At 40.5% G+C, this 27657-nt stretch overlaps 1 protein-coding gene across 1 annotated transcript in view; it reads right to left on the bottom strand.

The window, feature by feature from the left end:
- Positions 1-7341: 7341 nt before the first annotated feature.
- GSR (glutathione-disulfide reductase) overlaps positions 7342-27657 on the bottom strand; it is a 40404-nt gene continuing 20088 nt past the window's right edge. The window contains exons 7-13 of the mRNA XM_082374999.1: positions 24585-24684; positions 17775-17861; positions 16355-16513; positions 13597-13708; positions 11907-12038; positions 10729-10862; positions 7342-8281 (exon numbers count right to left, since the gene is read on the bottom strand). Coding sequence (XP_082231125.1) covers positions 8132-8281; positions 10729-10862; positions 11907-12038; positions 13597-13708; positions 16355-16513; positions 17775-17861; positions 24585-24684 — 874 coding nt within the window. The 3' untranslated portion in view covers positions 7342-8131. The remainder of the gene's footprint in view (positions 8282-10728; positions 10863-11906; positions 12039-13596; positions 13709-16354; positions 16514-17774; positions 17862-24584; positions 24685-27657) is intronic.

Here is a 27657-nt window from a genome sequence, read left to right as displayed (position 1 = left end):
ACTTTTAGTTTTTTGAGAAAACTCCATATTTTTTTCCACAGTGGCTGCACCAATTTGCATTCGCACCAACAGTGTAAGAGGGTTCCTTTTTCTCCACAGCCTTGCCAACATTTGTTATCTGTGTTCTTTTTGATGGTGTGAAGTGATATCTCATTACAGTTTTGATTTGCATTTCCCTGATGGTTAATGATGTTGAACATCTTCTCATGTGCTTGTTGACCACTTGTGTACCTTCTTTGGAGAAATGTCTATTCAAGTCCTTTGCCCATTTGTTGTTATTGAGTTTTAGAAGTTTCTTATATATTCTGGACATTAGCCCTTATCAGATATACGACTTGCCATGATTTTATCCCATTCTGTAGGCTGCCTTTTCATTCTTATTTCCTTTGACACGGAGAAGTTTTAAAGTTTGATGTAGTCTCATTTGTCTATTTTTGATGTTGTTGCCTGCCCCCTGTATCACTTTTAATGGATAAAGAAAACCTCTACCAGAGCTCTGATCCCCTACCTCGACACACAAACAGACTTCCTCCTGGGTAGCTCTCGGCCGGGATGAAGTTATTGATTCATGCCTTTGCCTAAACCAATCACTATTAAAGGGAAAGAAACCACTGACAACCTCAGGCAAACAAGATTCATTTTTCTGTGGGTGGGAAGGGAGTAGCATTTTTTGAGCACGTGGATAAGCAGAGTGAAATTTAGAACAAAATTGAGGCTTTGCCAACAGAAATAAGAAGGGGAGTAATTACTGAGCAGATAATCACCATGGTCTGCCCCCATGTATGTAGAAGAATATATCATCAGATATATATTTTTTAAACCTAATGGGCATCTCTTTATACCCATTTTTATTTGCCTGATTGCTAGTGAAGTTGAACATTTTCTCATATACCGGCCATTCAGCTTTCATTTATGTGAATGGTCTGATCATTTCTTTTGCCTACTTTAAATGAACAGCTTCTCATTAATTTATAGGATATATATACAGAAAGAGAGAGAGCTCTATATAGATACATCTCTATTTCTATGCATAGTATATACCATATACTGGATACCAATATACTGGAGATATCTCTAGATAGATAGATGATAGATAGACCTGTCAAAAAGTGTTAACTTTATCAACAGGGAGAAGTTTAATGTTTTGGGATAATTTGATTCACTTGTCCCCAGTGTACTTTGATTCCACAAATAAACGTTTATCATCTGTGATGTTTGAGTGTGAGGAGGAATAAACAAATACTAGAGTGAAAAAAAACATGCTTTCTGTCTTTGAAGAGTTTAACAAAGATCTTGAGGGCAAGTCAGGCTGTGAAAAGTCCTCTAGAAGGTATAATCAAAATGCTTTGTGGAATTCCCTGGTGGTCCAGTGGTTAGGACCAGCGCTTTCACTACTGGGGCCCAGGTTCAATTCCTGGTCGGGGAACAAAGATCCCACAAGCCGAGGCAAGGCCAAAAAAAAAAAAAAGAAAAGTGCTTTGGAAAGAGGTCAGAGAATGTGCTTTGGCCGGGCGAGAGGACTCAGCGCTATGGAAGGGAAGTGCAGGCTACCACAGGCAGAGACCCAGAAGAGGCCATGAGAGGAGATGGTGCTGGAAATGGCGAAGACACTATCTTTACCAGACAGAAGGTGTTGGCTAGGATGGAAGAGTTGTCCTGCCAGTCTGGCTGGAATGTGGAGTCTGAGATGGGACATAAGGCTGGAAAGGTAGATTGGGGCCAGTGTTCAAATTTGGGGTTGTCTATCTGAGGAACCATGGATCTATCTCGGAGGTTGGCATGGCATTAATAAGGATAAACACATCATTATCCCTAATCTTGAAGCAAACAGATCTTTTTGCCCACACAAAATGAAAAACAAAAGACATCTTAAAAAGCATTAAAAGGGGATTCCCTGGCGGTCCAGTGGTTGGGACTCCCTGCTTCCACTGTGCCGAGGGCCCAGGTTTGATCCCTGGTCAGGGAACTAGGATCCCACAAGCCGGCATGGTGCGGCCAAAAAAAAAAAAAAGAGGCATTAAAAAATGTTCAGTGTTTGCTGTGGTTTGTTGTGAAAGAGTCTATTCCTTCCATTATCACCTCTTGTGTCAGCATCAATTCTCCTCCCTCCTTACTTACTGGCTCCATCCCCTCAGGAAAAATAGGCACAGATTTTTTTTTCATCTTCAAATAGTTTCACCCTGCCCCCCCAGCAATCTTCTTATCTTCAGAGATGGGCCTTAATAGGCAGAAAATGAATTCTTTTGAATGAGTGAGTAGTTTGAAGTTGCTGCTTTCTCAACCATGGAATCTCTTTTTAGCCACTTTTATTTTGCTCTTTCTCCCTACAAATCTACTAAAATTGGAATCTCAAAAGTCCCCAATAACCTCCTGGGAAAGAAAAGAACAGCCCTGATGTCTGAGAATGGATCTGAGGCTCACAGCTGAACCATACCGCTCTCCTGTTGGACATAAAATCTCATAGATTTAGACAAGGTCACTGTGCAGCACAAAATACCAAACATCCCCTCTTACTGAATGAGTTAATGCTGCTTCTTTACCAATTATTAGTAATGGGGGTTAGGGGAGCTGCCGCCCCACTGCTATACCCGGTCATAGAATTGCCCCCTGCTTTCTGCTATCAGTCTACAGCCAACCTCTGCCTCCTGAGACTCTCCCCAAAGACACCCAGTGAAACCCCATATCCTGTAATAGGTTCTGTCAGAAAGAACTCTTACTAACACGCCCCATAACCCTCTATGTCACTCCTCACCACCACCAAGTAATAACCCACCTTGTTCAAAGATACAGATTCCTGTGGTCCTTGGCTGAAGAACACTGACACTGCTGTGAACTTTCTTCTGCCTTTAGGCTCAGTGGCCTAAGACCCTTTTCTCTCTCTTCCTGGAGCTCCTTCCCCATGACTTCTATTCTGTCCCTTTCCTCCGAGGCCTTCGCCCTTTATCCATCCCTTAAATGTGGGCATTATTGATGCTCTGGTCTCTTCTCTCTCTTCACACTCCTTGTCTTCAGGGTCATGGATATACTCGTGGCTTTAACTATGACCTCCAGGCGTGTAATTCACACATTTGTCTCCCTAGTCCTGACTTTTCTCCTAAATCCCAGCTTTTTTATTTCCAGATCCCTACTGAGACCACAAACTCAACATGGCTAAAACTTAGCATCTGCTCCCTTTCAACCAGTTTCTGTCTGTCTTGGTATTTTATTAATGGTCTTGTTATTAATGGTATCATCTTTCTCCCAGTTCTCATGCTGGAAAGGTCAGGGCTAGTTTTGACTCTTCCCTTTCCCTCAAGCCCCAAACTCAAATCAGTTCACCAATTCTGCAGATTCTTCTATTGCAAATTTTCTTGCACGTGTTCCTTTCCATTCCCACTGCCACCACCCTAGTCCAGGCCCTTTATGAACTCACACAAAGACAGTCTCAGCCTCACGGCTCATCCCCACCCAAGTCTCTACTTTTTTGCTATTTCCACCTTTATCTTCCAATCCCACTTTGATGGCATTTCCTCCTTTCACAGTCTTCAATGATTCCTTATTGCTAATCTTTTCATCCATTTATCAAGGTCCTCTCCCAACATCACAACCTAATTTTCTAGTGTCATCTTCCACTACTCCCAGTCATTCAATTCAACAGTACTGGGCACTGCAGTAAACAGGAGGAACACACAGTACAAAGATGTGTAGGGTGTGCTCCCTGGCTTTGAAAGGAGCAAAGGACAGGTACATGGACAAACACTTAATGGCAATGCACAAGTGCTGTTAATAGATGGATAAGCTTTCTTGTAATTTAAGAAAATAAAACTGTATCAGTCACAGTTCTTAGATAACCAACTGGAAATTGACTTGGGCTAATTTAAGTCGAAGGAATGGTATACTATGTAGGGTACCTCACAGAATTTTGGGAGGGCTGGTGACCCAGGTTCAGAAGTTAGGCAGCCAGAGCCACAGTGGCCAAAACCATGACTCTGAAATGGGCCAGTGAGGTCAGCATTGCTGTCATGGTGTGCTTATCACTGTAGCTAGTAACCAACATGGCAGGCACTGGGACCGCTGCCAGGCTGCCCCTTGATATTATTGCCACAACTGCCATCACTTGCCACTAGAATGGATTCTCCTATACCTGTTTCTTTGCATCACTGGTTTCTGAATAGTCAGGAATGGGTGCATCTGATTGGCCAAGCCTATGTCATATGCCTCCTCCCTAGCTGCAAGGGAGCCTGAGAAGTCATGTACCTAGCATTTTTGGGTTCTATGTGGGGAGCTGGGCTTTGTCTCCAAGGCTCACAAGGTTGGCATTCCCCAAACTTATGGTGTCTGGAGGTTGAACAGGCAAAAAGGACAAATGTCTACTTACACAACTTACAGAGAAAGAACTTTAAAGGGGAATTGTTTGCATAAAAATTTTATGTAAAATCTAGATTTAACCCCAGCTCTACCATCCACCACTTTTTATTTTTTGAAACTCCTCCTAACACATTAAATAGCACTTAAAATATACTATATAAAACCCAGAAATGACTGTATACAATTATTCTTACCTTTAAAATGTTGACTGTGGTCTTTATTGATGAATCAACATGCTAAATTATTGTATCAATGGTAATGGCAATAAAAGAGTATTTCTTAGAGTAGGGCACAATGGAAATCTTCTATATCCACCTGCTCCAGCTCTTCATTTATATCCAGGTGGTCAGATTCATGGAAAGATTCATGCAAAGTTTGTTGAAGATCTGAAAATCCTGCCTACCCAGTTTTCAAAAAGGTTAAGGATTAAAATGTTGGCTCTTTTTTTTACTATAGATCCTAGTGTCAAAAATCACAAAATAACACACCTTTGTCCTCTTGCAGCCAAAGTTAGTGTATGATATACCAGGAATATTATGAAACTGAAATACAGAATATAGAAATGATTGACACTAAGTAGAAAGTGACATACACAAGGTGAACACAGAGTGTAGACCTCCTATGTGACAAGGTGTTATGGGAACACATAATACATGCATAAGACCACGATAGAAAAGTCTTCACAAAGGTGGTTTTAGTCAAGCCCTGTAAAATGAGTAGATTGCCGTTAGTGTGTGTGATTAAAGATGGCCACAAATTGACCACTCTTCCCACTGAGAGCTGAAGTCCAATTCACTCCCTCTTAAATCCTTTGTGACTTGCTTAACTGATAACACTTAGCATTAGTGACATTCTAGAACTTCCAAGGTTAGGTCATAAAGCTTGCAGCAGCTTCCTAGGAAGCACGGAACAATCTCTGGGAGCCCTGAGCTTCCATGTAAGTCCATTAACTCAGAGACGACCATGCTGGAGAGGCCACACGTGGGCAACTCTGGTTGACAGTCCCAGCCAAGGCCAGCCTTCCGGTCAGTCATCCTTCCCCAAGTGCCTGACACCTGGGTGACTGTTTTAGACTCTCTAGACCAGCCCATCTGCCAGTTGACTACCACCAAGTGATTTTTATCAACATCAACAGAAGAGTCATCCTTGCAAGCTCAGTCCTGCTCCAATTCCTGACCCACAAAATCATGAGATATGATGATTGCTATTTTAAGCCACTAAGTTTCCAGGTAGTTTGTTATGTGGCAGTATATAACCAGATCATGAGGTTCACAAGTGGGGAAGAACATTCCATACAAGGCTATCACGTACTCTTGTGCTCCAGCCAAGTTGAGCTCTATCATTCCCCATGGATACGTGGCCCACGTCTGCCCCACTGCGCCTGCCCTATGCTCTGACCTCCTGCACAACCCTAAATTCCAGATCCTACCTAACCTCTTTCCTTCTCATAGCCTTCTTCAGTTCTCCCAGCAAAATGGTACTTTCTGCCTTCTCTGAACCTGTATACTTTCACCTCTCCAATGCCTCACTAGGATGGCACTGTCCCATTTTCCTGCAACAGTACAAATCTGTGTCTACTGTCCCAATTAATTAATTAACGGTGCCCCCCTCACTCCCCAAAGTGTCCCATCCTAGTCAATAAATCGTACGATCACCCTGTGCTTAATGCACTGCTTTGAACTGCAGTTAGTTGCGTAGAATTTTTTCTCCTCTTCTAGATTATATGGTTATTCAAAGAAAGCAAGTACCATGTCTTTCCTTCGATAAACATCTACTGAGCACCTACAATGTGCTGCCTTGTGTACCCGTACCTTCCCCAGTGCCTTGTGGAATGGAGGCATCAAAGGGTCAGATCAGCTCGCGGGCTGGACTGAGCTGAGAACTGATGAGAACGAAGGCCGACCCTTGGAAAAGGTTACTTCCAGGTTGGTTTACTCCAGAACCAGAAAAAAAGCAGTGCAGAGGGTTTCTGAGATAAAAAACACATGGTGTGGACTTCCCTGGTGGCGCAGTGGTTAAGAGTCCGCCTGCCAATGCAGGGGACACGGGTTCAAACCCTGGTCCAGGAAGATCCCACATGCCGCGGAGCAACTAAGCCCGTGCGCCACAACTACTGAGCCTGCACTCCAGAGCCTGCGAGCCACAACTACTGAGCCCGTGTGCCACAACTACTGAAGCCCATGTGCCTGGAGCCCGTGCTCCACAACAAGAGAAGCCACTGCAGTGAGAAGCCTGCGCACCACAACGAAGAGCAGCCCCCGCTCGCCGCAACTAGAGAAAGCCCGTGCGCAGCAACGAAGACCCAATGCAGCCAAAAATAAGTAAATAAATTAAATTACTTAAAAAAAAAACAACACACACACACATGGTGTGAGGGTACATGTGACCGCTGGGGCCTCTCCTTTTTCCTTCTGGAATCACACCCAAAGCTTGGGCCCTATGCAGAGTGAGAAACCCACCAGGTCAGCGGAGCTCAGGACCATGGTCCACTACCTTTTAGGCTGGTGGAGGAGAGGGGGCAGTGTCATGTCAGTCTACGTCCAGGTTTTTAGATCCTGTTTGCTTGCTGCAACATTTACATTACCTGGTTACCAGTGGTAATTTTCTTTCTTTGAGACTGGACTTACTTAATTTGTCAGTGCAGCCTAGCCATGGCTAACCAGAAAGACATTCAGTAAAAGCTTAATGACAGAGGTCAGCAGCATTAAGTCACTACTGAAAGCCATGGAAAAATTTAACCAGCTTACGTAGCTGGTAAAGGCTAATGGAAATAAAATGCTAAAAATCTCTATGATTTCTAGACTGTGCTTTCAACTCAACCATTAAATTGGCTAAATGTTTCTTTTATACCTCTGGTCTTTATTTATAAAAGCGAAATCTCTTTTCTCCCCCATAAGGTCTTAAGCCGACTTAGGGTAGCTCACTATTGGCATCTGACCCTTCAATGTGAAATATTCTTAGAAAATGAACTGTTACCCATAAACTCATAACAAATTTTATAAGAAGAAAAGACTGTGATTTTATTTTCAGATTTTTGGAAATAGTTTTCAAAAAATAAAATGACAAGAATACATACAAAAACTGAAATCATTCACCGAACTATGAACTCTTAGCAGAGGAAAGGACTTTTGAAGTACATCTGAAAACACGGATCACTTCTAAAATGTCCCTCTCACTTGTGCAACCAGCCTCCTCAAATCTTTCCCAAATTTGATGAACTTCATCTCATAAAAGTAACACAAACCATTTTTAATCATTTAGAACAAAAGAAAGAGTAAAATACAGGAGGCAGGCCTCTCAAGTTACATGCTTTTAGAGAAAACTCACATCCTTGAAGCAGCTTTGTAATATGCAGAGTGCAGTACTGGCTTCAAAAAAAAAAAAAAAAGACTCTGTACTTGCATTATTTAAATGTGAAGAGCAGCTGTCATCTTCCTCTATAAAAATTAGCAAGTGATATTCAAGTACATTAATTTCACTGTACTTCATATGGTTTTATACTTAGGATGAGGCTAAAACAAAAACAAAACAAAAAACCAGCTAGCACAGAGCTATTAATAAAACAAATAGTAATTATTGAGAGATGTAATCAAATGAAAATCAATCCTGGATAACAAAACAGATTTCTAATTACATAAATAAGTTTACTGAAAATTTCCACTACTGGAAGATCCTCATTACAATAAAGAAATACATATAATGGGAATGGTAAGTAAACGTGATGATTTGGTTCCTTTCTGAAGGTCTACTGGTCCAGCTGCCAGCCATACCAGTCTCTGGGTTCTCAACGAAGTGTGACCAGTTCTTCTGAAGAGGTAGGATGAATGGCAACAGTGTTATCAAAGTCGGATTTTGTTGCTCCCATTTTTACTGCGACCGCAAAACCCTGCAGCATTTCATCACATCCGATTCCCTGCATGTGGATCCCAACCACCTGCGACAGAAAAGACAAAAATCCTTCAAGTAAAAATTTTTATCTCTGTAATTGTATGAGCCAGTTCCTTGTAATAAATCTCCTTCTAGGTACACACACACACACACACACACACACTCACACACAAATTTTATCAGGTACACTAATAAATTTTTTATTAGTCATGAGAGATACCTGCTATTTAAAAACCCCTAAAAAACTTACACCTCTAATCCCAATATAGCATAACACAGCCTACATGGGCTACAGCCCTGCGTAGCCCTGACGTCCCTCCCCTGCCTACCTCACTCAGCTCTCCCCACTCTGGCCTCACCAGCTTTCCTCCTGTCCTGAATATTCGGCATGCTCTCCCCTTTGCACAGGCTGTTCCCTCTGTCTGGACACTCTTTCCTCCCCTCTTTTAAGTGTTAAAGCCCATTCATTCTTCAGATAGCTACACCTGCCTTCCTGACCAAGTTAAATTGTCTATCATGTGAGCGCTCAGTCCCAATATTTCTCCATCACGGTTCTATCACAACTGCAAAGTTGTATTCATCTGGGGACCGGACAATTACAGTCCATCTTTCCCAGTAGATGTTAATCTCTAGATGGAGGGGACCCTGTCCACTTTTTTTTTTTTTTTTTTGGCCATATGGCATGTGGGATCTTAGTTTCCTGACCAAGAATTGAATCTGGGGCCCCTGCAATGGAAGCACAGAGCCTCAACCACTGGACCACTGGGCAAGTCCCCCCGCCCACTTTTGCTCCCCACTCTACCCGTCTGGCCGAGCACAAAGATAGCCCTTAGAGGCACTCAGCCCATACGTGCTGGCTGACTGGACGAATGACCAACAAGAGGCATTTGTTTCAAATCATATTTTTCAGTCAGGTTTCTAAATACATTTAAAAATGACTAGTTAATGTTCACCTCCAGCAAACACTTCTAGGGTAAGTAGACTGTTGAAAAGCAAAGTTAGAGAATATAAAACTTAGCCACAAAAATATGTTGCTTAAAAACAAATCAAGGATATACTTAATATTAATGAACAGTACACGTAAAAATGGTTGATGCAAACTTAATGTTATATGTTTCTTTACAATTGAAAGAAAAAGTATATCTCAAAATAAGACAAGGAAATCCCAAATCATGTACTGCATATACATTCAGCCAAATTTTTAGATATTGTGATCTAAACTGAATTTACAAAGAGCTTCTGATGATAGCAGGAGCCTTATGTTATTTCTCTCCATACAGTATCCCACTTCTTACTCTTTAGTTGACTGTCAGGTAATGTTTACCAAATGAATGAATGATAAATGGCATAAAGAAATAACTGATATGAAGAGATAAGCAAGGACCTTGCTGATTCAATAACTGGGGATCTCAGGCTACTGAGGAACATTCAGGGCAAGAAACAGCAACCTTTATCTTCCTGCCAAACCACTTACTTTCTTCTCTTTGCACTGATTCTCTGCTTCTGTCAACTGTCAGTGATGTTGATTTTTGTAAGCCAGAAGCCAGGGACCATCTTGTGGCTTTTGGTGTAAGGGCCACTGATTCAGATACAGACTATGTTCTTTTTAATAAGAAAAGTTGGAAACCATACCTGAATCTTCAGTTAAATTACTGTTCCTCACAAAGCCATGTTCCCAAGGCATATTGCTAAGTTCCACTTTAATATTTAATTCAATTTATAGAAAAGCCCAATAGGCTGACGTAATATCAAAACAACACCTATTTCAAAAATTATTAAAAAAAAAAACTGTTCAAATTCAAACTCAAATCACAATGAGATACCACTTCGCATCCGGTAGGATGGCTACAATAAAAAAAGACAGTAACAAGTGCTGACGAAGGTGAGGAAGAACTGGAACCGTCGCACGTTGCTGAAGGGAACATAAAATGACACAGCCACTTTGGAAAGCAGTTTGGCAGTTCCTCAAAAAGTTAAACCAAAAATAGATAACTGATTATCTCAGAACATTTTACTAAATAAACTTCTTCCTCACTGATTGGTTATGTTAAGTCTAAATTTTTTACATTAAATTCTTGCACTTACCAATATTTCTGAGTTGCCTATCTATTCTGGCCTACTGGTCAATGACAATCTCAACCTCTCCCCTTTATATTTTATGTGCTTTTTTTGGCCATGCCGTGTGGCTTGCAGGATCTTAGTTCCTTGACCAGGGATTGAACCTGGGCCACAGCAGTGAAAGTGCCAAGTCCTAACCATTGGACCGTCAGGGAATTCCCCCCCACCAACTTATGTTTTTATAGCAGTGGAACCTTCTTTCTATGTGAAATATTATGAAGAACCGCAATATATATAGAGAGAGACAGATAAAGGTGGGACTGTGCCAGTTGAATCAGAGAAAGCTTTACCTGGTCTTCCCTTCGCACCTCACCAAAATACCCCATCCCTGCCAACCTTGAAGACAGTTTTGAGCTTACTGGATTTTTCCCATACCTGTTCCTCTTTGTTGGCACAAACCATTTTCATCACACATTTTGTTTTCCTTTTGGTAACTGCATGATACATTGGGGTAAAGGTGGTGGAATAAATCTTCACGTTTTCTTTTCCATATTTATAAATGGCCTCATCTATAATGCACAGGGGGGGAAAAAAAGCATCTATCAGAAACTTAAAACAATTCCACTGAGCTATCAGAGAGATGGCAGGAAATACATAACCTGAATCAAATTACAAGGAAATATTAAACAAAACCACAATGCAGGGGACACGGGTTCGAGTCCTGGTCCAGGAAGATCCCACATGCCACAGAGCAACTAAGCCCATGTGCCACAACTACTGAGCCTGTGCTCTAGAGCCCACAAGCCACAACTACTGAGCTTGTGCACTTAAGAGACCGTGCTCCGTAATGAGAAGCCTGTGCACCGCAACGAAGAGCAGCCCCCGCTCGCTGCAACTAGAGAAAGCCTGTGAGCAGCAACAAAGACCCAGCGCAGCCAAAAATAAATTAATAAAATAAATATATTAAAAAAAACCAAACCACAATGAGGGACAATCTACAACATAAATGTCAATGTCATGAAAGACAAAAGACAGGCTGAGGAATTCTTTCTCTTGACTAAAGGAGACCAAAGAAGTATCAAAACTAAATATACTACATTATCCTGGAATGAACCCTGGACTTGAAGGGAAAAATGTTAGAAATGAAATTATTTGAGATAACAGGCAAACTTTGAATAAGGTCTAAAGTTTAGATAATATTGTATCCACTTAAACATTCTCATTTGAAGCTATGCTTCTGTAAGGGAACGGCCTTGTTCTTAGGAAACAGATACTGAAGTGTGTGTGCATGTGTATAGAGAGAAAATGATACAGCAAAAGTGTTACCAGTAGACAGGAGTCTTCTGTAGTACTTTTGCAACTCTTCTTTAAATTTGAAATTAGTTCAAGTAAAAAAGCTTAAAAAATCACAGATAGGGTGGAGTGGGGAAAGGAATTATACTCTCAAAGTATTAGTAGCTGGGGAGGAAACTGGACATGTGATGAGAAGTTAGTAACTAAAAAGAAATATAACCCGGGGGCTAAGATAGATTTAGTCAGCTGACAGACACCTAGTTTAACGTTAGCAGAGGAGGGGAAGAAACCATAAATGACCTTTATTTTTAAACACCTACCTTCTGTGAGTCCCACTGTCCCAATAGGGGGGTGGCTGAAGACCACCGTAGGGATGTTGTCATAGTCTAACTTGGAATCTTCTTTGCATTCAAAAAGTCTATGGGCAAGTTTTCGGCCAGCAGCAATCGCAACTACAAAGATATTTTTAAAGCAGTGCTTAGCTTATTGTTCATTTTAACACAGCAGGATTGTTCTACTAACCGTTTATCCATCTGGCTTAACATACAAGTTCTGACAAAGTCTTCTGTCAATGCTCATTACAATATCTAGTTCAATATACTAAAAGACCTATCAATAATACCTTAGTTAACAATTCAAAACTATCGCCTTATGTGCATTCTGTACATTCTATTATGACCAAAAAAAAAAAAATAAAGACACATTTACAAGTTCCCAACCATCTGGCAAGTTACCTCTTAATGAGGATGTTAGCTTTTTGATATATTTATGGAGCAAACTACATTAATTTCGAGCATCTTCAGTTCTACTTCATAACCATAGTCATTTCACAGGAATATTTTGTTTCTTTTTAAAATTATTTTTATTTCTTATTAATTTTTTTTTTGAAGTTTATCCTCCTTAGCCTGTTTTTATTCCTAATGGTCAAAAAAAAAAAAATGCCTGGGGCTTCCCTGGTGGCGCAGTGGTTGAGAATCTGCCTGCCAATGCGGGGGACACGGGTTCGAGCCCTGGTCTGGGACGATCCCACATGCCGCGGAGCAACTAGGCCCGTGAGCCACAACTACTGAGCCTGCGCGTCTGGAGCCTGTGCTCCGCAACAAGAGAGGCCGCGATGGTGAGAGGCTCGCGCACGGCAATGAAGAGTGGCCCCCACTTGCTGCAACTAGAGAAAGCCCTCGCACAGAAACGAAGACCCAACACAGCCAAAAATAAATAAATAAATTTTAAAAAAAATGCCTGAGTTCAGTAAAAGCATCAGTTATTAATTTTATTGACTTCAAATTGATAATTGTTTTTCCAAAATAAGGTATCAGTAGGATACATAAGAAATTTTTTTTACCTCGACAAAATTTTCAGCTGTTAGATTATGTTATGAAGGTTTTGAAACTTTGCTTGTTAGTTTGCTTTTGTGGAGAGAGCTTCCTAAAAGAGCTAAAAGGCTTTGGGTGTGTGTTTCCATTCTGAGTAAGACCCGGGCCATTTTGGAAAGGATGGTGAGGTCCCGGAGGGGTACAGGTGAAAGCAGATGGATGGATACCACCAACAGAAGCAGGACAAAGAGCTTGAAATGACGCCAGTTAACTCATGAAGTAGGCTGAAGTATGGGATTCTGAGGATGGGGATCAACCTTGGTTGTATCAAGACTCAACAGTCATATAAGAATACCACTTCCTTCCACTGTCACCAACACAACTCGGATTCTAATTTACAGCATTCTTCAGAGGATGACTGTATCATCTGTATAAAAATTTCAGTCTTCACCATGCATTTTAAAAATCTTTTAAAGAAAAATAAATACTATTCAAAGCATTTTTAAAGGAAAAAATGAATATTATTCATAACATGTCAGGTACCCAACCAACATCTATCTCAACACATTTTATCATTTTGATGACATAAAGACACTCAGTCTTTTAACTCTGCTTGAGCTGATTTGACTATGAAGAGCTGAACAGTTTTATGTAACACACAGAGCCTCCCTTAGCCCCCAAAAAGAAGAAACATCACCTGGAGTAAGAAGAGCTTTTCCACACACATCCCCAACTGCGTAGACACCTTTTACATTAGTATTCTGGAATTCATCTACTAGGATATGACCTTTGTCATCAGTTTGAATCCCCTAAAATTGTAAAGGGACATCATGTAAGTATTTGGGACATCATGTAAGTATTTGGCCCATCTACAAAAAAATAGCAGCTCACATCTCTGGATCCGCCTCACTTCAGGCACCTCTTCAGCCTGAATCTCCAAGAAACCACAAGACTCAACCAGAAGATGAAAAACATCTTAGCAAGCTGGCAAGTTTCATATCTTTTGCTTAATTTAAAAGGTAAATATTTAACTCAGTTTTGAGGAGTTTTAACAGGATTTGACTTTGCATTGTACGATTCAGCTGGCCAGGCAAGCCTGAAAAGGAGTCACTCAACTATCAGACATGGTACTTGGCATCCCCGTGGAGCCCACCTAAGACAGTGATTTTGAATTCCTTGGAAGCCCTCCTCCTGAAGCATGCTAACTCATACTTTAGACAGGCACAGCCTGAAGCAGTCATCAAAAGTAGACTTCTTCGAAGTTTACAGTTTTATCTTTAAAAAGCCAAGCAAAATTTGTATTCTACTCTAAAAGATATCAATGTTTCCTTTAACCAAAATTTCTCCCTATACATTGAGTCGAATTTTTGCTCCAAGAATATGTGTCATGCTTATCTTGTGGCTTTGCAGATCCCTGGTGTATATACTCCCATGTGAGAAGTAGAAGGCCTGCAGGCATAGGGAGTAGGTAGTGTAGTGGTTAAGAGTACAACCTTTGGAGCTGGGAGATCTGGGTTCAAGTCCCAGTTCTGCCACTTACTAGTTATGAGACCACCCATTTATCAATAATTACTTGAACTTCTAAATGAGGCATTAAGCTAGTCACTGTAAATACAGTGGTAAATAATACAAACATCTCCACTCCTTGTGGAGTTTACAAGCCTGGTGGACAATTTATCTCTGTGCTCCTGGGTTCCTCATCCTTAACCCTCAAACAGTTGTTGGCAAGATTAAAGTAGGCTAGTATAGCACAGGGAACTCTTCTCAATACTCTGTAATGACCTATAAGGGAAAAGAATCTAAAAAAGTGTGGATATATGTATATGTATAACTCATTCATTTTGCTGTATAGCAGAAACTAATACAACATTGTAAATCAACTATACTCCAATAAAAATTTTTTAAAAAGATTAAAGTAGGCCAGTAACATGTTGCCAAGACTTAAAATAGTAATCATTCAATTTGCAGTATAAATATATATCTTAACACTGAATGAGATGGAAAATTTTTGCCTCATTTAAAAAAAATTCGGCAAATATAGTTCAGAACTGGACTTACCATTGCCTATATCTGCATAAAGGCACAATATCTCTTGAAAGGTGAAAAGCTGGATGAATAGTTTTGTTAATATAGAAATAGATAACTAATTTTACTAAATTCCACTGAATAGTAAGATTAAAATCAAGTAAAACATGTCCCTGGATATTTTTTTTTAATTATGAAAAATACCTTTTATTGAAATGAAAAAGGGATGCAACTTAAAACAGATACTAATATCAGAACATAAATCAAACTGTGAGACACTACTCAAGAGGCTCCATCAAATATATAAACCTCAAATATATAAAATATTCTATTATTACTAGTAGAGTAGTATAGCATGTCAGAAAAATCATCACCCTCACCATCAACAGCAGCTGGTTAATATTTATTGAGTTCATGCTGTAAGCCAGCATCTAAGCAAGTTACTTTGTATGCACTCTCATTTACTCTTCTCTATAACCCAATGCAACAAGTACTATTTTTATTCCCATATTTATATGAAGCAGTCGAAACTTAAGAGTAACTAAGCTACTTGCCTAAGGCCATGAAACCGGTAAGTAACAGAACTAAGGTTGAAAACTGGGTCAAACAATGGGACCCACGCCCCAGGCTACTATACTAGACTGTCCTTCAAAATTTAAAAGAACAAATAAGAATGCTAAGTATAGCACTGGTAGATGAGCTTCACATCTGTACCCATCCCCGAGTGCCACAATGTCCATGACGAGTCACACACCCATCCATTAGGATGAGAGCTGCAGACAATTAGAAATAATTATAGGGCTTTAAAGAGACAGGTATCATAGTGAAAAAGAAATCTGTAGGGAGAAGGCTAGTCAGGAAATGGCAAAACGATGACCTGATCTAGGGTGATGACACTAGAAAGAAGAAAAAACCCCTTTTTTTTCCATTCCAAAGGCAGAAGCAATGGGATTTAATGACAAACTGGACACATGGAATAAACAGAAAAGAATCCAATAAAACCCACTCAAGTTTTGGGGGGTCTGGGGTTGGATCAGGGGAAATCACAGGACTACTGACCGATTCAAGAAGGTTTTAGGCAAGGAATGTGGTCAAAACGTACAAACTTCCAGTTACAACATAAATAAGTACAATACCAGGGATATAACGTCCAACATGGTGACTACAGATAACACTGCTGTTAAGAGAGTAAACTCTAAGAGTTCTCAACACACAGAGAAAATTTTTTCCTTTTTTCTTTTCTACTTTTATTGTATCTATATGAGAAGATGGATGTTAGCTGACCCTCTTGTGGTGATCAATTCACAATGTATATAAATCAAACCATGGAGCTGTATGCCCTAAACTTATGCAGTGATGTATGTCAATTGTTTCTCAATAAAACTGGGGGAAAAAAAATAGAACATCGTAGGCAGACTAGGTCAGCTTACCAGTTTGTTTAAATTCAGGTCCCTGGAGTTTGGGTCCCGTCCAATGGCCCAGAGTAGACAGTCAACATCTGGAATGGTGGTCAAGGTGGGCTTCCTACCAGGAATTGAAGTAACCATGCAGAGTTCCAGGCCTGAAGAAGTCTTTTTAACTTCCTTGACCTATTGGGAGATACAGTTTGTTAATTGGGGGTGTGGAGATGGGAAGGAAAGCAAATAAAGAGGAAACTAGAATTCTTAACATTTAAAAACTCTCCACTGAATCCTACATATGAGTCTTACATGTTGACACATTTACTTTTGCCCAAAGGTCACCAACCCTGGAACTCTCTGGAACCTAGATGATATCCTAGGTGGCCCCAAATCAGCCAGCAGCCAGAAATGTCAACTCACATCAAGATCCTAATGCTTCAGCTTAAAAACAAAGTATTTTAAAGCGTACTTCTTCAAAACTGTGATAAAATTTTTAAACCACAAATCTAAGCACAGTGATTTGCAGCTGGAATTGGGGGAGGAAATGGCTGTAGCAGCATTATTAAGAGAGTTTTTAAAATTGCACCATCCTTGCTCCTCCCTGGAGATTCTTAATCAGGACTCGGGGGAGGAGGGTAAGATCAGATCAGGAGAGTGAAGGGCATACACAGTTTAGTGAAAGTCCAGAGGGGATCCTGATGTTGACCTTAACCACCAGCCCAGTACTTCAGCATTTACAAAGCAACTTCACATTTATTGTTTTACTTATGATATGGCCTATGCTGAAAGGGCAAAGCTTTGGGGAAGAAAGTCATTTTTACAAGGCTAATGCTCCAGGAAAAATCTGACATGTAGGTGATTCCCTGAGAATAAAAAAAATACAAAGTAACTTTGTCATTGTTTCCATCTACAAAACCCAAAGGTGTGCTTTCAAAAATAGATTCCATGGGACTTCCCTGGCGGTCCAGTGGTTAAGACTTCGCCTTCCAATGCAGGGAGTGTGGGTTTGATCCCTGGTCGGGAAACTAAGATCCTACATACCTCACGGCCAAAAAGCCAAAACATAAAACAGAAGCGATATTGTAACAAATTCAATAAAGACTTTAAAAAAAAATAGATTCCATAGTAATATTTCCTGAAATAAATAAATAAATATAAATAAATATAAACCTGAAAAATAAGGATGTTCAATGAGGCCTTTGAGCACAAAAATTGTAGTTTTAGTTCTAACTAAACTAAATTCAACTTCCAGATTTCAAAACTTTTGTATCTTGGATTTCATTAAAACATTAATGTGCAATGCAGCTTCTGAGGATAAAGAAAAGACTTGGTAGTACTCTAGAAAAGAATAAACTGACTGGGGCAGAGGTAGTTTGTGTTTATAAAACTAGTGGGGTTCACAACAGATAGACAACCAAGGGCCGTAAGCTCGCCCTGGGCTCGGTCATACCTGCGAGTACTTCAGCACCTCTATGCCAGCGTTCTCCAGCTCCTCAGTGCAGTTGGAACTGATTATTGAATCAAAACTTCTGAGCACCTGTATACACAGGCAGCAGAGGGATGGGTGGTGGGAAAGAATAAAACTTGATTAAAGATATGCTACAAACCAGGGAGGGAAATTTCAGTATCAACCCGCCTCTTATGTCCTTCTTCATTCACGGCTGCACTATGAGTGGAGTTTTTTTTCTTTTTAAATCATCTTTACAAAATTATGGTTCTGAAGAACCTAGGGGCAGGACAGGAAAAAAGACGCAGATGTAGAGAATGGACTTGAGGACACGGGGAGAGAGAAGGGTAAGCTGGGACGAAGTGAGAGAGTGGCATGGACATATATACACTACCAAACGTAAAATAGATAGCTAGTGGGAAGCAGCCGCATAGCACAGGGAGATCAGCTCGGTGCTTTGTGACCACCTAGAGGGGTGGGATAGGGAGGGTGGGAGGGAGACACAAGAGGGAGGAGATATGGGGATGTATGTACATGTATAGCTTATTCACTTTGTTATAAAGCAGAAACTAACACACCATTGTAAAGCAATTATACTCCAACAGAGATGTTAAAAAAAAAAAAGGATTTAACCAGAATAAATAAATAAAATCAGCTGCTATAAAAAAATTAAAGTATAGTTAATTTACAATGTTGTGTTAGTTTCGGGTATACAGCAAAGTGATTCAGTTATACACACACACACACACACACACCCCCACACACACACACACACTCTGTGTCAGATTTTTTTCCATTATAGATTATTATAAGATATTGAATATAGTTCCCTGTGCTATACAGTAGGTCCCTCTTATTTATGTATTTTATATATAGTAGTGTGTATATGTTAATCCCAAACTCCTCATTTATCCCCCGCGACCCTGCTATCCCCTTTGGTAACCATAAGTTTGTTTTCTATGTCTGTGAGTCTATTTCTGATTTGTAACTAAGTTCATTTGTATCATTTTTTTAGACTCCACATATAAGTTATATCATATTTGTCTTTCTCTGGTGAGTGGAGTTTTAATAAGTCTATTTTCCGACATCACCACCAACGTCTGCATTACACCTGACTTCACCCACTCCTGTTCTAGAGTTTAATCCATAGGCAACCTTCGCGCCTCTACTGTCTTTGCCGTGTTCCTCTCCTCCCAAACTCTTCTCTTTTCCATAAGAATAGGGACCAGAAATTCTCTTTCCCCTTTCAGTATTCTAGGGCCAGCTTTCCTGCTGATACAATTTAAGGGAAGATTCTTGAACAAAATCTCCTATTCTAGGCAGAAAAGTCAACTACATGGCCTTAGAGATTTTTTTTTAATACTAGTCTTAGTATTTGTTTAAGGTTTCAAACTACAAATTTTAGGGTTCTAAATTTGGTAAAAATGGGATCCATTCCAATTAAGGTTCCCAACAAAGTTGAAAACATTGTGGGTTTTTTTCTGGAATGCTAGATGTTTTTCTATATTTTTTTCCTTTTTTGGCCCTGCCGCAGGGGCATCTTAGTCCCCCCAACCAGGGATTGAACCCGTGCCCCCTGCAGTGATAGCTCAGAGTCCTAACCACTGGACCATGAGGGAAGTCCCTGGATGTTGTTCTAGAGAATGTCTGCCTGTCCATCTACCTATCTATGTTCAAGCCCTTCCAATGACCTTATGGATTAGAAGGTGTTATCCCTTTTTTTTTTTTTTTCAGATAAGGAAGCTGAGATTCCTAAGAAGTGGAGTGACTTTTACGAAGTTCTAGAGCCAGGATTCAAATTGAGCTTGGTCTGAGTCTTCCGATCAGGTTCTCTCCACAACATTATGCACTTCTTCCCACCCCATAATCGTGGACACCATTGAAAGGCACCACCAGGACCATTAAGAACTGACCACTGACAGCCTACCAGGGCAGGCAACTACAGACCCTGGGAAGGAACAGAGAACAGGAGAGAACAAGGTGTAGAAAGCCATTCTCTTCCCACATCTCTCAGATCAGTTTACACTTGTCACTGAACGGGGACTAAAGAGGTATGACTTCTTCCTACTCTCAGAACCAAGGCTCATTAGTCTCCTCTCCATTCGTATGGGGACACTTTATTTTTTCTTCATTGAGTTCAGGATGCCAAGTTGAGGTGGGAAGTTCAGGGAACTTGATCAGTTAAGGTTAAAAGCCATTTACATGTTTAACATTCCTGCTATAGCAATATTCTCATACTTCACCGTTTTCACAGCAATCATCCACTTAGTCTCTAGCTCTATTTTAAATTAGTAGATGTGTAGTGAGTGTCTATTTTGTGACATTTACTCTAAAAGGTTCCAGGAGAATATAAACATGCCTATTGATACCTCTGTCCCCTTCCCAGTGGAGGAGAAAGACAAGTAACTCTTGTAAGCTAAACTGAGATCAACACTATAAATTCACTTATTCATCCATTCCATCGACAAACATTTATTAAGCTCTACTATGCGCAAGATGCAAAATATTATCATAAAAGGCAGACTGATAATTAACTTGAAGAATGTGCGGATAAGGAGGTTTAGAAGAGACGGAAAATTACAGTCAAAGAGAACAGGGAAGATTTCAAGGAAAATGTAGCATTCTGCACTGGATCTTGATGACTTGGGAAGGGAAAGCAACTTAAGTAGAGGAATCTGCACAAATATACAGAGATGGGACCAGGTCACGGAAGAGGAACAGCAAGTAGGCCAGATCCTACTGAATGGAAGAAATTTGAAGAAAAGAAATGGAGGGTAAGGCTAGAGAGGGTTAAACTCCTTCTGGAAGACAGAAACCACGTCTGATGAGATCGCTTTATGAGGGCTCAGTATATACTTGGAGTGATACTCAAACCTTACCAATCACAAGAGTAGAACAACATGCCCTAAAATGTATTTGTGGAGGACCTGGTAGTGGTAATGACAAAGGTGATGATGATTGTGGTGAGGTGGTGATAGGGGTGATGGAAGAGGAAGAGGATACTTGGTAAAAAAAAGGCAGATTGTTAGAAAAGGAATGAAAACCCCACATTTTTCCTATACCACATTACTGATGAAAGTTTATCCTAATTCTGTTTAAGGAACACAGGATCAAAGATGGTATTAGGCATAGGGGAGATCATGGAATTGATAGTGCAGTAGATTTAATAGTCAGCTAAACTAACTAAAGAAGGCAATGAATCTAGGCCTCTTTCAAACAGAAGACCCTATTAAACACAAGTAAAACTGGTAACAAGGAAATAACCCAAGATATCTAATGAACCTGTAAAACTTAGTGTCACAGACTTAAAAAGCATTTGGCACTTACATGAATAAGCAATTGTTATTAGTATTTAATATCCCTAGAGATATGTGTCATTATCGTTTGTTAATTTCACTTAAGATGATGAAATAGCTATTCTAATGCTTGCCCTTATGAAGTTCAATAAATATGAGAATCAGATAGACTTGAGTTAATTAGTAGCCACATGAATTCTATAGTATAACATCATTGAAATAAGAAATAGAATCGGCATAACAATGTTTTTGCTGGGCTCCCCTAGTGGCGCAGTGGTTAAGACGCCGCCTGCCAATGCAGGAGACACAGGTTCAAGCCCTGGACCGGGAAGATGCCACATGCCGTGGAGCAACTAAGCCCGTGCGCCACAACTACTGAGCCTGCGCTCTAGAGCCTGCAAACCACAACTAGTGAGCCCGCATGCCACAACTACTGAAGCCAGTGCTCCTAGAGCCCATGCTCCACAACAAGAGAAGCCACCGCAATGAGAAGCCCACTCACCGCAACAAAGAGTAGTCCCTGCTCGCCGCAACTAGATAAAAGCCTGTGCACAGCAACGAAGACCCAATGCAGCCAAAAATAAATAAATTAATTAATTTAAAAAATTGTTTTTGCTGCCAGGTTTGGTTCTTTTTCAAAATTTCCATTCATATTATTTTCAGTTGGATTTCAATGTTCCTATGATAGCTTCCATTACTGCCCTCGGGAGACTAGTCTTTAAGATAATAGTTGTTACTGTCTAGCAACTTTTCCTTCTTTTCTTTTTTTTTTAATAAATTTATTTATTTATTTTTGGCTGTGTTGGGTCTTTGTTGCTGTGCGCGGGCTTTCTCTAGTTGCGGCGAGTGGGGGCTACTCTTCGTTGCGGTGCACAGGCTTCTCACTGTGGTGGCTTCTCTTTGTTGCGGAGCATGGGCTCCAGGCGCACGGGCTTCAGTAGTTGTGGCACGCAGGCTCAGTATTTGTGGCTCGTGGGCTCTAGAGCACAGGCTCAGTAGTTGTGGCATGTGGGCTTAGTTGCTCCGTGGCATGTGGGATCTTCCCGGACCAGGGCTCAAACCTCTGCCCCCTGCACTGGCAGGCAGATTCTTAACCACTGTGCCACCAGGGAAGTCCCTAGCAACTTTTCTTTACTTAGACTTCCTCTTTCTTTCTCTAGAGATTTCTTCGGGATAACACACAGGTGGGGTAAAGGTGGGAGGTTGTGATTTATTCATAGAGTAGCTCTAGAATGGAGTTATACCAGGAAGGGGAGAAGATGGAGAATGCATTGGGGGTGGGGGAGGGCAGGAAGCCCAGATACATGTGGCTCTCTGCCACAAGCCAATTTTCCGAATGCAGGAATTATCCACTCTACTGATAAACTGATGTGATTTATTTACTTATTTATATATTAGATTCAGGCTACCTATCCCTCTGCCTTTCTCCTGCCATCTAATTTGCTGGACATATTCCAGCAATGCAAAGTAACACTGACCTATGAAAAACATTCTTCAGGACAAAAATCTCCTGGGGGTTAATTTTAGGACAAGTCTAAAAGCCAAAGAGAAAGTTCTCTGGAGTCCACACTGACCAGGATTATCGGTTTCCCTCATGTGCCCCCCCTATTTGCTCAAATAATCAGGAATTTGAGTCATTGCATTTGAGTTGTCAGGGATCTAATAAATGTCCCAAAGGCATTAAATGACTTGCCCAAGTCACACACTTGTTGGGGAAGGCCAGATTCTTAGGGACCAGATTCTTAGGCCAACACTCTTGTTATTGCCCCACACGGTGTCTCTGAAAGCTCCAATACTGTGCCACGACCCAGTGGTGCTCAGTCACGATTAATCAACAAAACACATGAAGCAACACTTAATCAAGTACTGAGAAACATGGAGGCTGCATTTTAGCAGAAAGAATATTGGCCTGGGCTTTCTCAGAATTTCGTTGACTCTCAGTTTTGATATTAATTAGCAGTCATGAAACCTCAGTTGGCCTTAATTTCTTCATCTACAAAATGAGGTTCCAGTAGATGAGATGATCTATAAGTTTCTTTTATTATTATTATTTTTTATTGTGGTGAAAAACACGTACCATTAAATTTACCAACTTAGGGCTTCCCTGGTGGTGCAGTGGTTAAGAATCCGCCTGCTAGTACAGGGGACAGGGGTTCGAGCCCTGGTCCGGAAAGATCCCACATGCCGTGGAGCAACTGAGCCTGTGTGCCACAGCTACTGAAGCCCACGCGCCTAGAGCCTGTGCTCTGCAACAAGAGAAGCCACCATAATGAGAAGCCCGCATACCACAACGAAGAGTAGCCCCTGCTCGCTGCAACTAGAGGAAGCCCGCACGTAGCAATGAAGACCCAACGCAGCCCAAAATAAAATTAATTAATTAATTAAAAAAAAAATTTACCAACTTAACCATTTCTAAGTACTACGTTCCATGGTGTTAAGTGTATTCACATTGTTGTGCAACCAGAACTTTTCCCTCTTGCAAAACTGAGACTCTGGGGGTGGTGGGGAGGGATAAATTAGGAGTTTGGGATTAACAGATACATACCACTATATATAAAACAGATAACCAACAAGGACCTACTGTACAGCACAGGGAACTACACTCAATATTTTGTGATAACCTATAAGGGAAAAGAATCTGAAGAATAATATATACATATATAACTGAATAGGTATACTGCCCACCTGAAACTAACACAGTATTGTAAATCAACTATACTTCAATAAAAAAACAAAAAAACAAAAAAACCTGAGACTCTGTATCCATTAAACGATAACTCCCCATTCCCTCCCCCTCCCCGTTCCTGGCAACCCCATTTCTACTTTTTGTTTTTATGAGTGTGACTACTCTAGGTACCTCATATATGTGGAATCATATAGTTTTTGTCTTTTTGTAATTAGCTTATTTCATTTAGCATAATATCCCCAAGGTTAATCCATGTTGTAGCATGTGTCAGAATGTCCCTCCTTTTTAGAGCTGAATAACATCCCATGGTATGGGTATTCCTCATTCTGTTTATCCATTCATCAGCGGACACAGGTTGCTTCTGCCTCCTGGCTATTGTGAATAATGTTGCGATGAACATAGGTGTGCAAATATCTTTGATACGTTTCCTTTTAATGCAAAGAATTTAGTAAATTTTTTGACTGAGTGTTAATAATCCAACACTATCTGATCATATGCAATTGATTTTCAGAATAAGAAATTAACCTGACAGTTTGCTCAATTTAACTAATATTTATATTTAAGGATGTATGTTTTATTAAGGCATGCTATCTACCACTTCATGATGGAAACACCAGCAAGTCTGATCAAATCTCAATCAGTATCATCAACTAGCAGTTGATGGCTAGGAAGGATGTAAGCCCTTATTCAGATGCCTTCAAAGCAGCTCCATGTGGAACAGACCAACCGGCTCCACATGCTTTGCACCCTAGTATTTAATGACAACATAAGAGAAACTTCTCCCTGTAGATTTTTTAAAAGATTAACATCAAGGAAAAGGATAGAATTTACCTTATCATGCCGTATCATTAGTGATGTCTTAGAACCCAGGGCGGAAAGGATCCCAGCTATTTCCACAGCAATGTAACCAGCACCAACGATGACACTGCGGCTACCATTAGAGTAGAGGGTTAAGATCGTTAAATAAACTTATTTTAGAATAATTTTAGATTTACAGAAAAGTTTAAAAGATAGTACAGATAGTATACCCCCTGCCCAGTTTTTCCTAAAGTTAACATCTTACATTCATAGCAGCACTATTTGCAATAGCCAAGACATGAAAACAACCTAAATGTCCATCAACAGACGAATGGATAAAGAAGACATGGTACATATATACAATAGAATACTACTCAGCCATAAAAAAGAACGAAATAACGCCATTTGTAGCAACATGGATGCAACTAGAGATTATGCTAAGTGAAGTTAAGTCAGAAAGAGAAAGAGAAATACCATATGGTATCACTTACATGTGGAATCTAAAATACGACACAAATGAACTTATCTATGAAGCAGAAACAGACTCACATAGAGAATAGACTTGTGGTTGCCAAGGCGGAGGGGTTTGGGAAGGGATAGACTGGGAGTTTGGGGTTAGTAGATGTAGAATGGATGGACAAGGTCCTACTGTATAGCACAGGGAAGTATATTCAATGTCCTGAGATAAACCATAATAGAAAAGATACAAAAAATAATGTGTATATATGTATAACTGAGGCACTTTGCTGTACAGCAGAAATTAACACAACATTGTAAATCAACTATACTTCAATTAAAAAAAAAAAAGTTAACATCTTATAAACCATGGTACAGTTGTCAAAACTGACACTGGTACATTACTGTTGACTAAACTTCAGACTTTATTCAGATTTCACCTGTCTTTCCATTCATTTCCTTTTTCTGTCCCAAGATCCAATCCAGGATAACACAGTAATTTTAAGTAGAAAATATCCTTCTGTAGAACAGAAATATATTTTTAGGTGTTTTAAAAATTCCTTAGCTTCATTTCCTCAGAGAGGAAATAAAAACCCTTTGAAGCTAGAGACGATTCCTTATGCAGAGATCTTCGCACCTAAAACTAAAACTGGCACCACAATTTTTTTTTGCTTGTCTGAGAAAGTCTTTATTTCTCCATCACTTTTGATGGATAATTTTGCAGAGTAAAGAGTTCTGTGTTGGTGGGGTTTTTTCCTCTCAACACTTTAAATATTCCACTCTCTTGTTTGCATAGTTTCTGAAGAGTTGTTGTAATTCTCATCTTTGCTCCCCTTATAGGTCAGGTGTGTTTCATCCTTCTGGCTTCTTCCAGAATTTTTTCTTTGATTTTCTACAGTTTGAAAATTATATGCCTAGGTATAGTTTTTTGACATTTACCCTACTTCGTGTTCTCTGACCTTCCTGGATCTGTGGTTTGGTGTCTGACATTAATTTGGGGGAAAGTGACAGTCATTATTGCTTCAAATATCTCTTCTGTTCCTTTCTTTGGCATCACAATCCTCACCACCGTTATTCTCCTCTGGCTCAGTATTTTCCCTTGCTCATTGCTAAATTCTATCAATCTTTGAAATATGATGAAAGGCCAATTTAGGAGCTCAGTGTTTCCCCCTCAGCTTCCACAGGCCCCTCTAGTCCACCTCGTACCAGTAAAGTAACCACTGGAAACAATCTTTTTTTTTCTTTTTGGTTTAAAAAAAAAAGGAATTTATTGATTAATGTAACCGAGAAGTCCTGACTTCAGGTATGGCTGCATCTAAGTGTTCTGATGATGCGTCAGGACCTGGTCCCTTAAAGATGCTCAGCTTTGCACTTCATGTTGGCTTCATCCCCAAGCTCTGCATTGTGATACAGAGACTGCCAGAGGAACGAAGACACAGTGACATGGTCTTGACAAGCTGAAGCTCAGGCTGGGGAGCTGACATCCAGGCTTTTGGAGTCTTGATTTTTTTTTAATTGATTAATTTATTTATTTTTGGCTGCATTGAGTCTTTGTTGCTGCGCACGGGCTTTCTTTAGTTGCGGCGAGTGGGGGCTACTCTTCGTTGCAGTGCACGGTCTTCTCATTACGGTGGCTTCTCTTGTTGCGGAGCACAGGCTCTAGGTGCATGGGCTTCAGTAGTTGTGGCTCACGGGCTCTAGAGCACAGGCTCAGTAGTTGTGGCGCACGGGCTTAGTTGCTCCGCGGCATGTGGGATCTTCCCGGACCAGGGCTCCAACCCGTGTCCCCTGCATTGGCAGGCAGATTCTTAACCACTGCGCCCCCAGGGAAGCCCCTGGAGTCTTGATTTAAAACACCAATCTTCAGTATACGAAAATCTCAGTAAGTTAGGTAAAAATTGTGAACCAAGCACAATCTCCACATTCTCCTTCTTACCCTCAACGCCTGTTGGTCTTGGAGAGTCTCCAGGAGAGGAGGGGGGAGGCCGTGGCTCACCCTGAGGACATAGACACTTTGGCAGACACACGTGGGAGCCCTCCACCACCTACAAACAATCTTATATTCTGCTGAGTCCCCACAGCACTTCTCTTTCCCTCATTACGGCCATCAGAACCTCTTGTCCCACAATGTTCCACAGACTCTATGCTCCAGCCTCCCCTCAACCATAAGCCCAATGAGGGTAAAAGCTGGATCATACAGCCCAGAGCACATGTTACCTCGCCTATAGAATTTGTTCCTTCTTTGATTATTTACTTACTTACCAACATAACAATGATAAAGGAGTCTTAAAAAAAGAAGACAAAAATCATATACCAATTGTTAATTCATTTTCCTATGTTCCCAGAGTCTTGTTTATAACACGCATACATTCATTTCGTCAACTTGTAGTGCTACCAGCACAAGTTTAATAAATGGTTTAAAAATAGGTAATGGACCGATATCTAGAATGAAGCTTCTTTGAGTCCAGATTGAATTGTATCGTTTAAACACGATGAGTCATGACCACATTTCTGCATATATTCTCACATGTCTCATATCCTTCACACCTAAAACCAAACAGATCATGAGGAAAGAAAGGCTGCTCTCTAACACGCTGCCCTGCCCCACAGACAGCAAATCTAAAATGCCTGTTTCCTTTTCTCAAAGTCA

This window comes from Balaenoptera borealis (genome assembly GCF_965194805.1).
Source record: "Balaenoptera borealis genome assembly, chromosome: 21".
Classification (NCBI taxonomy): domain Eukaryota; kingdom Metazoa; phylum Chordata; class Mammalia; order Artiodactyla; family Balaenopteridae; genus Balaenoptera; species Balaenoptera borealis.
The sequence above is the reverse complement of the archived record's forward strand: the minus strand, read 5'-3'. Positions and strand labels throughout refer to the sequence as shown.